At 33.4% G+C, this 13,932-nt stretch overlaps 1 protein-coding gene across 4 annotated transcripts in view; it reads left to right on the top strand.

Moving 5' to 3' along the window:
• Positions 1-13,932, top strand: part of DGKB (diacylglycerol kinase beta) — a 356,999-nt gene that overhangs the window by 111,660 nt on the left and 231,407 nt on the right. For 2 of the 4 annotated variants that reach the window (XM_074836664.1, XM_074836656.1), the window contains 4 exons: positions 544-632; positions 713-829; positions 5,058-5,156; positions 12,256-12,288. In XM_074836664.1, coding sequence (XP_074692765.1) covers positions 544-632; positions 713-829; positions 5,058-5,156; positions 12,256-12,288 — 338 coding nt within the window. The remainder of the gene's footprint in view (positions 1-543; positions 633-712; positions 830-5,057; positions 5,157-12,255; positions 12,289-13,932) is intronic. The other 2 variants (XM_074836682.1, XM_074836674.1) reach the window with 1 other exon arrangement.

Below are 13,932 nucleotides of genomic sequence, written 5' to 3'. Positions count from 1 at the left end.
CTACTCAGGAATTGGTATTTGGGAAAGTATGAGTTAAGGTTTGGGTGATTACATAGAATGCATGAAAACAATTGCTATCTGAAAATGGACTAATCAGCCATTTAAGATTTATAAGTCAATAGAAAGAACAACATAAATTCATTGGCTTTTATTTTTGTGCTTGCCAGCTGCTCTCATGCCTATAGTTTGTAAAATATAGATTTCTTTCTACTAGCAAATGACACCAAACCATTTGGCAGTCATCAATTTGTCTTTAATATTTTTGTCATTTGGGAATTATTGTGAAAAAATTTAGTGAGCTCTGATTTAATTAAGCATTTCCTGTTATGCAATGATAGTGCATTCTTGGATTTCTCACTTGCGTAATATTTCCTGTTCTAATTGGCCTTTTGTATTTCATGGAAAAAGCAGTCTAGTTTGAGTTTTCATTGACTGATTGGATTGATTATATAGAGATGGCATGCTGGTAACGTTATTTGTTTCATAAAAATGTAGTCAGAAACACCATTGCCTCAACATCTATTAATGTGTTTCTTTTTTTAGTTTGCAAGTATACAGTCCATGAACGCTGTGTCTCAAGAGCTCCTGCATCTTGCATCAAAACATACGTGAAGTCGAAAAAGAATACTGATGTAAGTTTGGGGTAGCATTAACTTTGCCATGTACCTGTTAATTTAGTAACTCTATGTATATCCACACTTTTCTTTTGCAGGTAATGCACCATTTCTGGGTAGAAGGAAATTGTCCAACAAAATGTGATAAGTGTCACAAAACTATAAAATGTTACCAAGGCTTGACTGGACTTCACTGTGTTTGGTGTCAGATCACAGTGAGTATACTGTAGTAAAACCTTTAGCACAGGTTAGACAGACAAAAATCTGCATGTCTTTTTTATAGCCTCATAATTCAAAAGGTCTCATTCAGTTTTGTCATCAGGAATGAATAGTGTGTGTTTAAGAAACAGTATATGCAGAATATTCATAGGAGTCCTTAATTGTTGCAAACAAATATGCTTAAAGGTGTTCTCTGCTTTAAGACAGTATACAAACGAAGATAATAGATATCACTCTAAAGAGCAGAATTCCCAGTCTGCATTACAGAATAAAAGAGTTTGCAGTACTGGGGAAAGTCAAGGTCACTGTGGCACTAGGGCAAAATCCTAATTTGTGGTGTACTGACAGGCAAATGAAATTGAGGACATCTGGTAGGATACAGTGATTTCAAGTGTCTGGGAGCAATAGCAGAGACATCTTGATAATATACTAATCTGTGCACCAAGTCTAATATATACAACTTCGTGTGCTCCTTATTCAGCACGAACCAGTAACTGGAACTAATGACATTCAAGGAACACTGCCCTTATAAGTGAGATCTTCATGCTAGAGGGAGCAATGCCAGTATTTCCGTTCCTAGCCAGGGCAGGATTTAAATCTAAATGGGGAGAGATTCAGCCACCTTCTAGGGTTTTTGCTTTTTTTCTGATATCATTATTGTTATTGTTACTGTTACGGAACAGCAGTTGTTCAGTGTTTTAAATAATGAGACTGAGGCATTAGCGAATGTTTGTTTTCAACATGCAAGTTTGGATGTTTTATGACATATTTTCTTAACCCAAGAATACAAAATATGCAACATCATTGAAGAAAATAGATCCAGGATACTTTCAGTGATAAGCTGTTATGATTACTTAAAAACCAATATTTTAGAAGAAAGCAAATATGTAGTCCAGATTGCTGTCAAAATTTGGATAATTTATGTAGAGAGTAAAACACCCAATCCAGAATTTTCGCATGCAGATAATTAAATTTAGGCAATGGCTATCTGTGTTTAGATAGATAAATAAGAGTGTTCTACTCTAGATATAGAAGTGTTTCCATCTATATATGTGTATATCATTCAAGAAATACATATTATATAAGGCTCCCTCTTAAAGTCAAAGGAAGTTGCAAATTCTGTAGTTCCTCAGAAAAATTATTTTCCTATTATTTCATGTGAATCTGGTCCAGATTTGTAAAGGCCTTTTACTTCTTGAAGATACACATCAAGATTTAGAGGACACTCATAAGAACTGATATTTACTGAGGAGATACCAAGGAATGATTTGTCATTGAAATCACTATGAAGGAAGAGGCTAAATTCTTCTGAAAATTTCTTAGGTGCATGTGTGCTTATTTAAATGCTTAAATATCTGTCAAAATTCCAATTAAAAATAGATCTATATTTTTTGACAGCCACAATTGAAAATGTTGACACTGAGGTTTACTATTTTGCAATTGTATTTCCATCAGTAATTTAAAGGTTTTTATTTTCTCTAAAAGTAATGTTGTTTTTTTTTTAAAAAAAAACCCTTTATATCTTTATTTAATTTTTGTGGCTTTAGGTGTAAATTAGGCACATAAGTGAAAAATACGTATTTTATAAGTTTTTAAAATACTGCAAATTATTTGTTTTTCAATCTCCTATTCACTTTTCTTGCAATTCTGTTTATTCTATATATTCTATTGCAGTAACTTTCTTTGCTAATAGTAATAACTTTAGTGTTGAACAAACAGTTTTAAATTTCTAACAGATGCATGTTTTTTGAATGGATATGCTGAAGTTACATAATTGTCATCACATCCTTCATGCATTTTCAACTCTTTGTACAGCAACACATTTAGGGCTTGTTGCTAACATCTTTGTAGTATATGAGAATGATAGTTATTACACAACTAATTCTGAGCCTCTTTCATGCGTTTTAAATATCTCTTCTTCTTACAACTTAATAGGGTCACTTCTAATGTCAAATAACAACCAAATCCTGAAATTTAGAGATGTTTTTCACTAAGGAGGCTTGTTATGCTGAGTTCTCATCCAGGCCCGTGATCCCCTCTTCCATATACTCTGTAGTTCTCTACCATGGTCTTATAAATGTTTTTTTTCCTCCTTTTCTCCAGCAAATATGGTTTTTCCTACTTTGCAGGCATCTGGTTGTGAGGGAGGTAATATTCTGCAGGAGCTAGGTTTGGGGTAAGGGAATTTTGGGGAAAGGGAATTTTTGGGAAATATATTTAAAATTTGATAAAACATTTTTTTGAGAAGAGACACGTTTTATTTCATTGTGTCAAAGTGTTATTTTCATTAAAGTGACATATCTTTTACTATTTCTGTTGTCTGCTATGCGCCAGTTCTGTTGTCAAAGATCAGCAGAGACTAATAAGAAGATTAAGCTATTTTTTTTCATAGATAAGTTTGCATGCCACCGAGTAGCAAAGCTGCTAATTACCACTGAATGTGTGAAGATACTTTTATTTGATGTAACATGGCCTGGTGTGCATTAATTATGGTACAAGTAGCCTTACCACTGAGGCAGAGAATTAGCATGACAAATGATTTAGATTACAGGGCTACCAAAATACCCTCACAATAAGGCTTTAATACTCAGAATAAATTGAAACTCGTTAGACTTTTATTTTCTGTTGCTAAGTAACTGCCTGAAAAGGTAACTTTACTGTATAAATGAATATGGACAAGGCTAATATTAGGTGCCATTGAGTTCAAAATTCAGAAATGTTATGTCAACATTAAATGTACCAGATAACGTTATGAAGACCGTGCTACTAGTAAAGCTTGTATACATCAGCAACTGTTACAATTTTACTGTACTTTTAATAAAGTTCATACTGACATAGTTAAATCATCTAAGGGTAAATGAATCAGTCATTGGAAAAATGATTTACAGATGCAGACATTGAACTACAGATTTTGTAACAGCTATTGAACCTGTTGAACTAATGCTGTATACCAGCTATTATGCTAGTTAAATCACTTGTTAAATAAGATTTTTACTTCAAAATTTCTGATATTTTTTATCCTGATTATTTTTCTGTAATGCAAATATACATATCTTCTCAAAAAATAAAATATGCATCTCTATGGGAAATGCATGTTACCAAGAACTTAATGCATAGCTTATTGAATCAATGCAGAAATAGAATGATAGAATCGTTTAGGTTGGAAAAAATCTTTAAGATCATAGAGTCCAAAATAATAAGCTTTCACCAAATTTCATAATATGAACTTTATTAATATGAATTTTATTGTGGCTATCTCCAATAATATTGTGAAATATACCATTTAAATGTGAATGCTTTCCATGATCCAGGCACACAACTGTGCCTTTGTACTGTGAGCCTGGATATTTATGTTGAAATATTCTGTTTAGAGTAATTTGAGTTGAGTTAAATCCTAAAATATCGACAAGATCTCTTGATTCCTAATGCAAAAATATTTCAAGAAATATATCCTTATTTGTTGGCATTTTATTTTTAAATTATATAGACATTTTTCCCTTCTGCCTTTTTAACAATACAGAAATAAGCCAATGCTCTTTCAGTCAGCAGACATGAGAATATTCTTTCCATGTTTTCAGAGTAGAACTCTTCTCATTGCTTCCAGGAAAACTGGATGAATGCTAAGAATAAAGTAGAAAAAGGAGAGTAATTCAGGTTCCTCAGCAGTAAATGGAAGCCTGAACATTGATTCAATCAAGACCAATATAGATCAAAGCTCTTAGATATTCCTACACTACTCTCTTATTTCATATGTATTTTCATAGATACTGTGGCATCACAATTTAATTGGTAGTGACTTTATCAGCTCTGGGTAGGAAGCAGAGTTATACTAATAATGACAAAGGCTGCCCTGAATTACCCCAGATTGCCCACTAGTAGTAGAACAGAAGTTCAGGAAGCTGTCTTCTGAAATAATGGTTCTGATCAGCAGTAACACTATGCTGAGGTTACTGTACTGCCATACGATTTTCTCATTTTGTGTGCTGGACCACATGTGCAATTTCCAAACTGGGGAATATTTTGATCCACTGTTTTTTGCTTCAATAGAAATTCATTGGTTTTGTCAATCCTAGGGGGCTTTCAACTGCGGTGTGTTTCATTTTCCTTGTAGTACTCTAGTAATAATTAGATTAATTAAACTCACCCCATTCTAAGATGACCATTTTTTTAGACTGTAGTAGTAAAATGTCTAAGTTGAATCTTCATTTTTCTGTCTTCCCACAGTTGCATAACAAATGTGCTTCACATCTAAAACCGGAATGTGACTGTGGACCTTTGAAGGACCATATTTTACCACCCACATCAATCTGCCCAGTAGTATTGGTGAGTTGTCTGTATGTTTATTTCAGATGCAGTCCTCTGTCTTAGGTAATGGCTGAAGTGATGCTGGGACTGACTGCCAGAATATTTCTCAAATTCACAGAACTGTGTGAACCTTAAACACAATGGGTAATCCTGGCTGATGAGTTTATAGGCACAAGCGTGCTTTATCCTCTGCATAGTGCATTTGCCTTCATGTGAGAATGAACTTTCTGTAGGGCATATTATAACTGAAGCTGACTCAGGTTTTATCACTTACTCAGACTGTACTTACCAGAAACCGTATAGGCAGAACACTTCTACATTTTACATCTTTTATAGATCCAACTTCCCAGAATAATGAAGTTATTCTTATGGACAGTTTTTGCTTGGGATGCATACTGTATATCTGCAATGCTGAGGTCTCTGATCTAAGCCGGAGGTTACCTAGAATGATGACACTGGTCTTGCAGTAAGCTATGCATCAACATTATGGTATATTTTATTCTGCAGTCGTGGACAGTAAATTTCTCTGTCCACAAAAACAATAACTCAATTCAATGAAAATAAAAATGCATGCTATGTGTAGGTTGTATAGAAAAGAGCTGACCAGTTTATACTGAAAAAAGATTTTCGGAATTAACTTACGTATTTATATATTAAATTGGATGTTTTATGCTGATGAAAGTCATAGCATCATCATATTCATAACAGAACAGATGTGTGGTCCCTTTAAATATATTTCATAATAAGGGTAGGAAATGCTTGAACTTAAGAAAGAATGATTTATTGCAGGGTGGAAAACCAAGAAAATAAACCTTCCAATCTTAAACCTGTTTCTGATCATTAAGAATAATATTCATGCCCATTGTAAATTACTTGTTTTCTGATTAATCCTTTTGGCTGTTTATTAATAAATCTGCTAAGGGATAGATGCTAGACTTTGGCCCCTCTACTTGAGTAAACTGGGACTATTCCATTGCTGTCAGTGAAGGTAAAGCAATGGAAAGCTGGCTTTAATATTTATGAAATATTTTTTAATATATTTGAAAAATAATAAGAGTAGTTTTACAGTTTGTCTGTAATAGTATTGTGATATTACCTGGACAGGTTCTGAATAGTAATTGTAAAATATTATTTTAAGTTTGTTGGATGATTACATTCTGCATTACATTATTTAATTTTCAGGATTTTAGGTCATAGTTTAAAAATTAACTTGTAGAAATTATGATTTTGTTATTGGACTGCTTTAATTTTATTGTTATTTATTGTTTGCCATTCTTACAAACTGAATAAAGCCTCAGCATGAAATTTCATCTTCAATTATATTTGTGTAACTCCATTTTCTTTACAGGAGAGGAAGAGGGATAGAGGAATTAAGATTTTCATTCCACAATTGGAGTTTAGTTAAGTTGTTTAGAGGATATATAAAACCACTCTAGAGTCAAATCATCCTTGAATAGGTTTGTTTTATCTGCAAATTTGGAAGGCATAAGCAGAACTAAATATGTTTTCCTGCATCAGAATCTTGTTTCAGTATTACATACTAATAATGTAACATAAAACATGTATTTCAGCGCAATGTATATTGTTAGGAATGGAAAATGTATTTTACTGTCATTTAATAGGAACTTTATAATTTTGTAGTAATTTGGTCTTCTAGTAGTTTCTTCCAAAAATGCATTAAAATCCTGAGTACACTTACATTACGAATAATACATCAGTGACCTAGCTAATAGGAATTCCTCCTAGAAATGATTGATTACAGTGTACATATTATTTCTGTTAGTAACTTTTTAATTAGTTCCTCCCATTTCCTGTTACGGGGATTCCTTTTGAGAAACATAATACTTCACTGTATGTGAAACCAGCACTCTCAATAATGACAGCAAAACCAGTGAATACATCCATGTCAAAATTGTCTAAAGATACAATAGTAAGCATGTTTGTTAATAGAAATAATGTGTTCAGACGTGTCAAACCTGATGTACCTGACAGTGGAAGGGTCTTTCACCCTAGGACACACATTTAGCTTGAGTGATCAGCTGAGCAATAATATTCTCTCAGTGCTACATATATGTGGAGGGTAAAGAAAAGCAGATAGCCACAATGCTTTCTGTACCAGGTTTATCCTTGAGTATTTTGAGGTATCAGAGAAGAACATATCTCCTTTCCCTGTAGAGTAAGTTATAGGAGTTGTGGGAAAATAGCAAGTTGAAAAATCCTGTATCTGATCTCCCAAAAGTTTTGGCCCTCCCTTCCATCTGTAACTTTGGAAGTCCAGACTTCTTCCAGAAAACTGACAGAGTTCATCTCAGACCAAGATGCCTTCTCATAGGTTTTCCTTCAAGAGTATAGGCTAAATCCCTTCTCATCTTTTCTCTTTTGCAGAACTAAGGACATTCATATTTTTACTTTTCTCATCCAGCATGTCTCATTTCTTCAGTTACTGTGAAGTCCACCTTCAACTCTTTCGGCAGAGATAAGGAGAATTTTTTCATAAATTGCATTTCATAGCACCATGTATTATACCATAGCTTCCAAACTGGTCTCTCAGCTGCGATTTGTTGTTCAGGTCCATATCTTCTCAGTTTTTTCATTTCGTAGGTATCCATTGACATCCAGAATCATTGTTGCAACTGTGAAGAATAAATAAGAAACCTACCCTTCCTGACTGTAGTATCGCAAAGGGTGACATTTCTCTTCCCTGAGATGTAGCCATCTCAGCTCAGATGACTGTTCTAAATTACTTGTTTAGGGTCTTCAGATACAAGAAAGATTCCTCTAAAATAGAGCAACTCCCATGATTCTTATACTGTCCCTTCTCTTAATGGCTGGAGAGAGAACCTAAATGCCTGATCATCTGAAAGTTAGATGACTTGTCTAAGTTAAATAAGAGGGCTCCCATCTTCAAAACTAAGTTATATAAGGGGGCTTCCATCTTCAAAACTGCACAAAATGGAACTCATCAAATATTATTCCTAAATACGATAAGCTACGTTCTCAGCTGAAGAAGAAACCATAGGGAAACTCACACAGTGGATACTGTGTATATGATGAAAGAATCACATAGCTGCCTAGATTCAATGCCATATAAAGATTTTTCATCTCACTGCAATACTTTAAAATGTTTTAGTAAAATGCAGTCTGTCAACTTTAAAACCAGTCCTTTTTACTTTTCTGTTTACTGTAAATAAGGCTTGTTGTATGGTGAAGTTTTTTCTTCAAGTTAAATGAGTTTTGTTATAAACTGTGTGTGCAGATCTCAAGTGATAGTCTTTTAATAGATGTCAGATACACTTTAATGTTACTGTCTTTTATTTCAGTAACGTTTTAATTAATTCATACTGATTGAATAAATGTACATTGAGAGTTGTTTCCTAATGAGGGCACATTTAGAGGAAAGGTTTTGCATCATTCTGATATCCTGTGGGTAATTATATTCTAATTATATGGTGGGGGGAAAAAGTCTATAACTCAGTGCTGATATTGTTCATTGGACCCAATTAATTACATGCACATAATGAAAGTTCATGATAAGGTTGACTGGCAGTGAGTTTAAAAATCTTTAACTCAATTGAATCCTAGCCTACCAAGAGTACAGAATTAGATCATAACCAGGTTAAAAACTGGGTATTGGAATGAGATGAGTGAGTAGTGAAGAAAAAAAAATTGGTCTCTCCTTATAATACACCTTCTCTCCCCCCATCCCTTTATAATTCAGAAAGGGAAAAATGCTAACATACATTTTAAAGGCTTCTTGGTTTCATGCCTTCCTTTATTTTACTCTGTTTATTGATGAACACATAGCATGTTCTGATTCTTATTATGTTTGTAGAAAAGTAATTGGCTTTCCCTGTTTCCCACCAAAATAGATACAGCCTTGGGTAACGACGAGTCAACCAATAAAAGACTACTATTTAATAAATATGTATTTATTTCATAATGTATGATGATTTTGATTCTCCTATTGTTTATGTGAGTTTTACAATGAATTATTTTTTACTTAATTTCTAACACTGATTTTGAAAACTATAATAAAAACTGTTAATCGTGGAATAAAAAAAAATTATGGAATAAATTTTAAAACATAAGGTACCCTGATTATGGTTTGAGCTTTACTATATGGCAGTTATCACTGTCTCCATAGTAACCAGTTTATTTCAAAGGGGGAGAGTCTGATATAATATTGAAGACAAGAAGTGAAAGAAATAAATTTTATAATTGGATATGTTTCGTTGTGTTCAGTTTTCAACTTCATTGTTCAGCATTCTGGGACAAATTGATCATCATGATAAAAAGTTTGGGACAACTCACTTCCTGTTTCTTTTCTCATCAATGAATTTGCCTTTTCTTCTGCCTGGTGAAGGTGGTTATAACTTTTTAGGACAAAATCATTTAAGCATAAATTCTATTTATATAAATATAGAATATATATATAGGAAGAATTTGATATATATAAAATATATGGAGAATTTCTATACGTCATAGAGTAAATTTGTTCATATACACCTACTATAAAATAACATCGTAAGTCGAATTCACTTGACCTCTTATTTTAAAATATAAACGGCCGTATATTTTGGTGGAGGAAATGGATGTATCTGATTTGGGTTTAGATTGGTTTGGCATTTTATTGTACAATTGTATTTTATTGACGTAAATGTTCAGAAATCTTCCATTTATAACTAGTTCTATTCAGGCATGTAAAACAATATACACAGCAGATTACAATATTTTAGCTAAGAAAAGTGCCTTATGCAACTAAGCAGTATACATTATGATCTATAGCTTCGAACTTTTGTGTAAATATAGCAAGTGTGATAAGATGCTGGCAAAAAGTAATACTGAATTAAATTTTAAAATGTTGTACAAGAATTTTCTTTGACTATCAGTATTTAGAGAGACTAGATAGAATAGCTAATGGCTGTGTTATAATTGCAATATGGCTCAATAGGTATTTTTTCCATGTTTGATAATATGTTTTACTAATACTATTTTCTTGTGAGGTAAGTAAATGTTACTCAAGTAGGAAAGCAGCGATGCAGAGAGAGAGAAAGGGAATAAGCAGTTGCTGGTTGAAGAATGAGCTTTCTTAATCCCTTTTCCAGTTTTTAATCCTGAAATGATTCTTCTGTTTTTATTATAGTAGAGATCAGTTTTAACTCTGTTGAATCCAAGCTCAACATGGAGTGCAGAAAGTCAGTGCAGTGTGTAAGCATCTTTATGAGCAACTTGATCCTTTGAAGTTGAGTACTAGCCTTATTCTGAGTTTCTGAACAAAGATACTATAAAAAACCAGTTCTTTGAATATATACATTTCAGGGGGTGGAATTTAAATCTGGTTGTTGAATATTAAGTAATGATGTAACAACTGAAACAGATTCAAAAACAAACCACTTTTTTCCTTTTCAATTGCGTATTGTATTGCAGATTCAGTTCTCTGAGAATCTAAACCAGACTTGAAATATAATGGTGTGCTTATCTACACTAAGAGCTTTTTCATTTCTTTGAAGTCAGAAGGAAATTAATAATTGCCCTGGAGGAAAATGTATCTTCATAACTAATTATCTGTTCGGCAAACACAGTTCAATGTTAAAATAATAAGATGCTGATAAACTGAAATGGCAGCCATTCAGTCATTTTAAGTTATACCTAGTTGCCTGCCCACAACTCATCACTGCTGTCTGTCCCTAAGTTTATTCCTTACATGCTCCCTCATTGGAGTTTAACATGTTTTTATTTTCAAAATTCTTTTCCAACTCTTTTGTCTTTCTTGGACGGTGTATATAATTGCTTGCTATAGACCAAGTTCATTTTAGGTTACAAATTAAATTAGAAGTCTTGGGCCCTACTGTTGTTGCATGTCGATGCATATATTGAATGGGTGCAAGATGTAAGGCAAGTTATCTTCAGCCAACTAAATGAACTAAGGCTGACGTGCTAAATGAGAAACACTTGATTGTGATTTTGATGTGTAATTCTTTACATCTTTATTAAGACATATTAAGCAATCAACACAAAGTATATATATAAAGTTTTCATGTAGCAATTCCTTATTCAGAACAGTCTTGTGGTCAGCTATTTTTGAAGACGTTCTTAAATGACATCATCTCCATTCCAGCCTTGTCTTTTTCCACGTATTTTGGCTAGTAGTCTTATGGGTGACAAAATACCTCCTTCTGATTGATGTAATGTGATTTTTAAATTATTTTTTTTCTTAGCTGCGAATGTTTCTATCAAGACAGCTCTCAGAATAGTTAGAAGCCTTACCTTTCCTTTACAGTGTGGGCATGTGCAACTCACTGGACAGTATTTTTGCTAGTGAATTGGTCACTAATCTTGTCAAGTTTTCAGTAGTTTCTTGACAAACTGTGTAATGGTATTAATCATTCACTAATGGCTTTACAATCCTATTTGATGTATAAATAAATTGTTGTTTAATGTATAAAATAAATTGTTTTAAATAATCTCAGCAGTATACAAAATAATCCAGAAAAATAGATTTGCACCTTGATTAAGAGACAAGGTAAGAAAAAGCAATTTTTGTTGCATTGGCACTGGATTCTATGACAGCAGTTAAAATATAAAGAAGTAACTATTTAGTAAGCCATTATTTACTATTCCTCTGTTTTCTTATGACAGCTACGATAGAGTATGTTATTTCTAACTGTTAGTGTTTTGTGCAAAGACTGTACCTCTATATAAAGAAAGAGTAGAAGTACTTTTTGAGGATGAATGTGGTATAGCTTGTCAATTGTAGTAGAAGAAAGCTTTCTAAATAGGATTCCTCGCTTTGGATGAGGATTCAAAGACTTGGAAGATAAAACAAAACGAATACTCCCCAGGTACCAAGAATCTCTTTTTACTATTTGAAAGAATAAAGTCCTCAGGTTTTCTAATATTTTTAGCTGGTACTAAAATGATCCCACACATGCTTCCTGGAATATAAATTGTATAATATGACAGCCGAAACATTGCGGGAGTACAGTTGTGCAAATGTGTAAAAATTTGTTGTTAAGTACAACTGCTGCAATGTAATGTTCCTTGTGAGCGCTCCCTCCATGCCCCTTGCCATCCCAGCCATTCGGTGTTGCAGCCTAACATTCTTTTTTTCCAACAGACGCTACCCACTTTAGGAGGTTTGTTCCCTGAGGTGCGTAACGGGAGGCATCCATGTACGCACGAGTACTAATGGATTGTGAGACTGTACATTCTTTTTGCTATGAAGTGCATTTTGGGGCTGAACTAAAAATCTAGACATGGTTTCCTGTGTTATCATTTGAAAGGCCCTGTCTTATTTATCAATTCTTTTTTGTTGGATGAATACGGGATGGGTACAATTGAATAGTCCTTACTTGACAGTGATCTCTCTGGAGCAATACTGAATTGTAGAAGCTCCAGTATATTGACTTCAAAGTGGGAGTTCAAGGGGAGAAAAGAAGGCATGAGAGGTGCCAAAATGGGTGGAAAAGATTTTGTTGTGGTAAGTACTCTCTTGAAAGGTATGTGCTCTGGCACATACCAAAAGAACAGAAAAGCTTGATTCTTTGAGCCATCAAAATGTACAATAGCTTTTAAAATGCTGTATTCAGTATCTCTATCAACCTCATGCATGTCCACTAAACGAAATGGTTCACAGATACATTAATCATTTTGTATGCCTTAATTAACAAGATATTAAATACAGCACAACTGTTGTAGAAACATTCCTTACCTTGAAAAATAGATTTTTGCATTTTGTAAAACCATTTATTCAATGCATGTCAAATTTGTCGTAACATTGCTAGAATTTGTAGGCTATTATACACAGATGATTTTATTAAACTGTTATTATCTCATTAAAAAATGACACTGTTTAGTTCCTGACACTCTTGGATAGCTTAGTAATGTTATAGTTCCTGAAATAAAGTTATTTAAAGTCATTTACAACTGCATTAGAAAGCCAGCTTTCTATTTCATGTGTGAAACGAAAGTATCTGTGAAAGAATATTTAAGAGATTTTTTTAATGAAATGGTAAATCTTTTTCTGTTTCATTAATAGATTTATTCAGTAGAATGAAGATACACATTATTACATTATTTCATACAAACCAAGTCAGATTCTCACTAGCATGACACATCTAAAAATTATAGGATATATAACTCCAGGAAACCTAGAATCTCCTATCAGCTTCTTCAGAAATATTTCAGAGAGCACTGTTAGTACATGTGGTGACATGTATCATATGCATGTGGTAGCATATGCATATAGGATGGGTGATATGAAATACTTTATTTGTATTTTATTCAAAAATTATCACCGAAGGAAGCAGACCTTCAATGATAATGAGGTCAGGTATCCATATTTCATTTTTTTTAACAACACCAGACAATTCGGTATCATGAATATACTTTTTTCCTTTATATTGTGTGAGGTGTATGGCCTAATCTTGTGTAGTCACTGCTTAGGAGAAGCTGCCTTTGTCTGTGAGACAAGCAATTGTTTTACTTATGGAACAGGTAATATAAATTGGAGAAGGAATGTTGCTAATGCAGCAGTCATAGGGCCAAGGCCAGCTGAGGGTATTTGCTGCTATCTGTATCATGCTGGAACAAAAAAACCCCAATATCCAAAACTTTGCTTGAGGTAATTGTTACTGCATTTTGCTTGTGAGTGAATGATAGCAATAGGTTTGGGCACTGTGGTAAGCATCTTTTATGTGAAGACGGTTCTCAGCAGTGTATAAATACTTTTCTTCTAAGTAATAGCATGATATATGCAGAAGATTTTTAGTGCCACACTTTATAAGTAGGCCTC

Source organism: Strix aluco, chromosome 1, assembly GCF_031877795.1.
Source record: "Strix aluco isolate bStrAlu1 chromosome 1, bStrAlu1.hap1, whole genome shotgun sequence".
NCBI classification, from domain to species: Eukaryota; Metazoa; Chordata; class Aves; order Strigiformes; family Strigidae; genus Strix; species Strix aluco.
The sequence above is the reverse complement of the archived record's forward strand: the minus strand, read 5'-3'. Positions and strand labels throughout refer to the sequence as shown.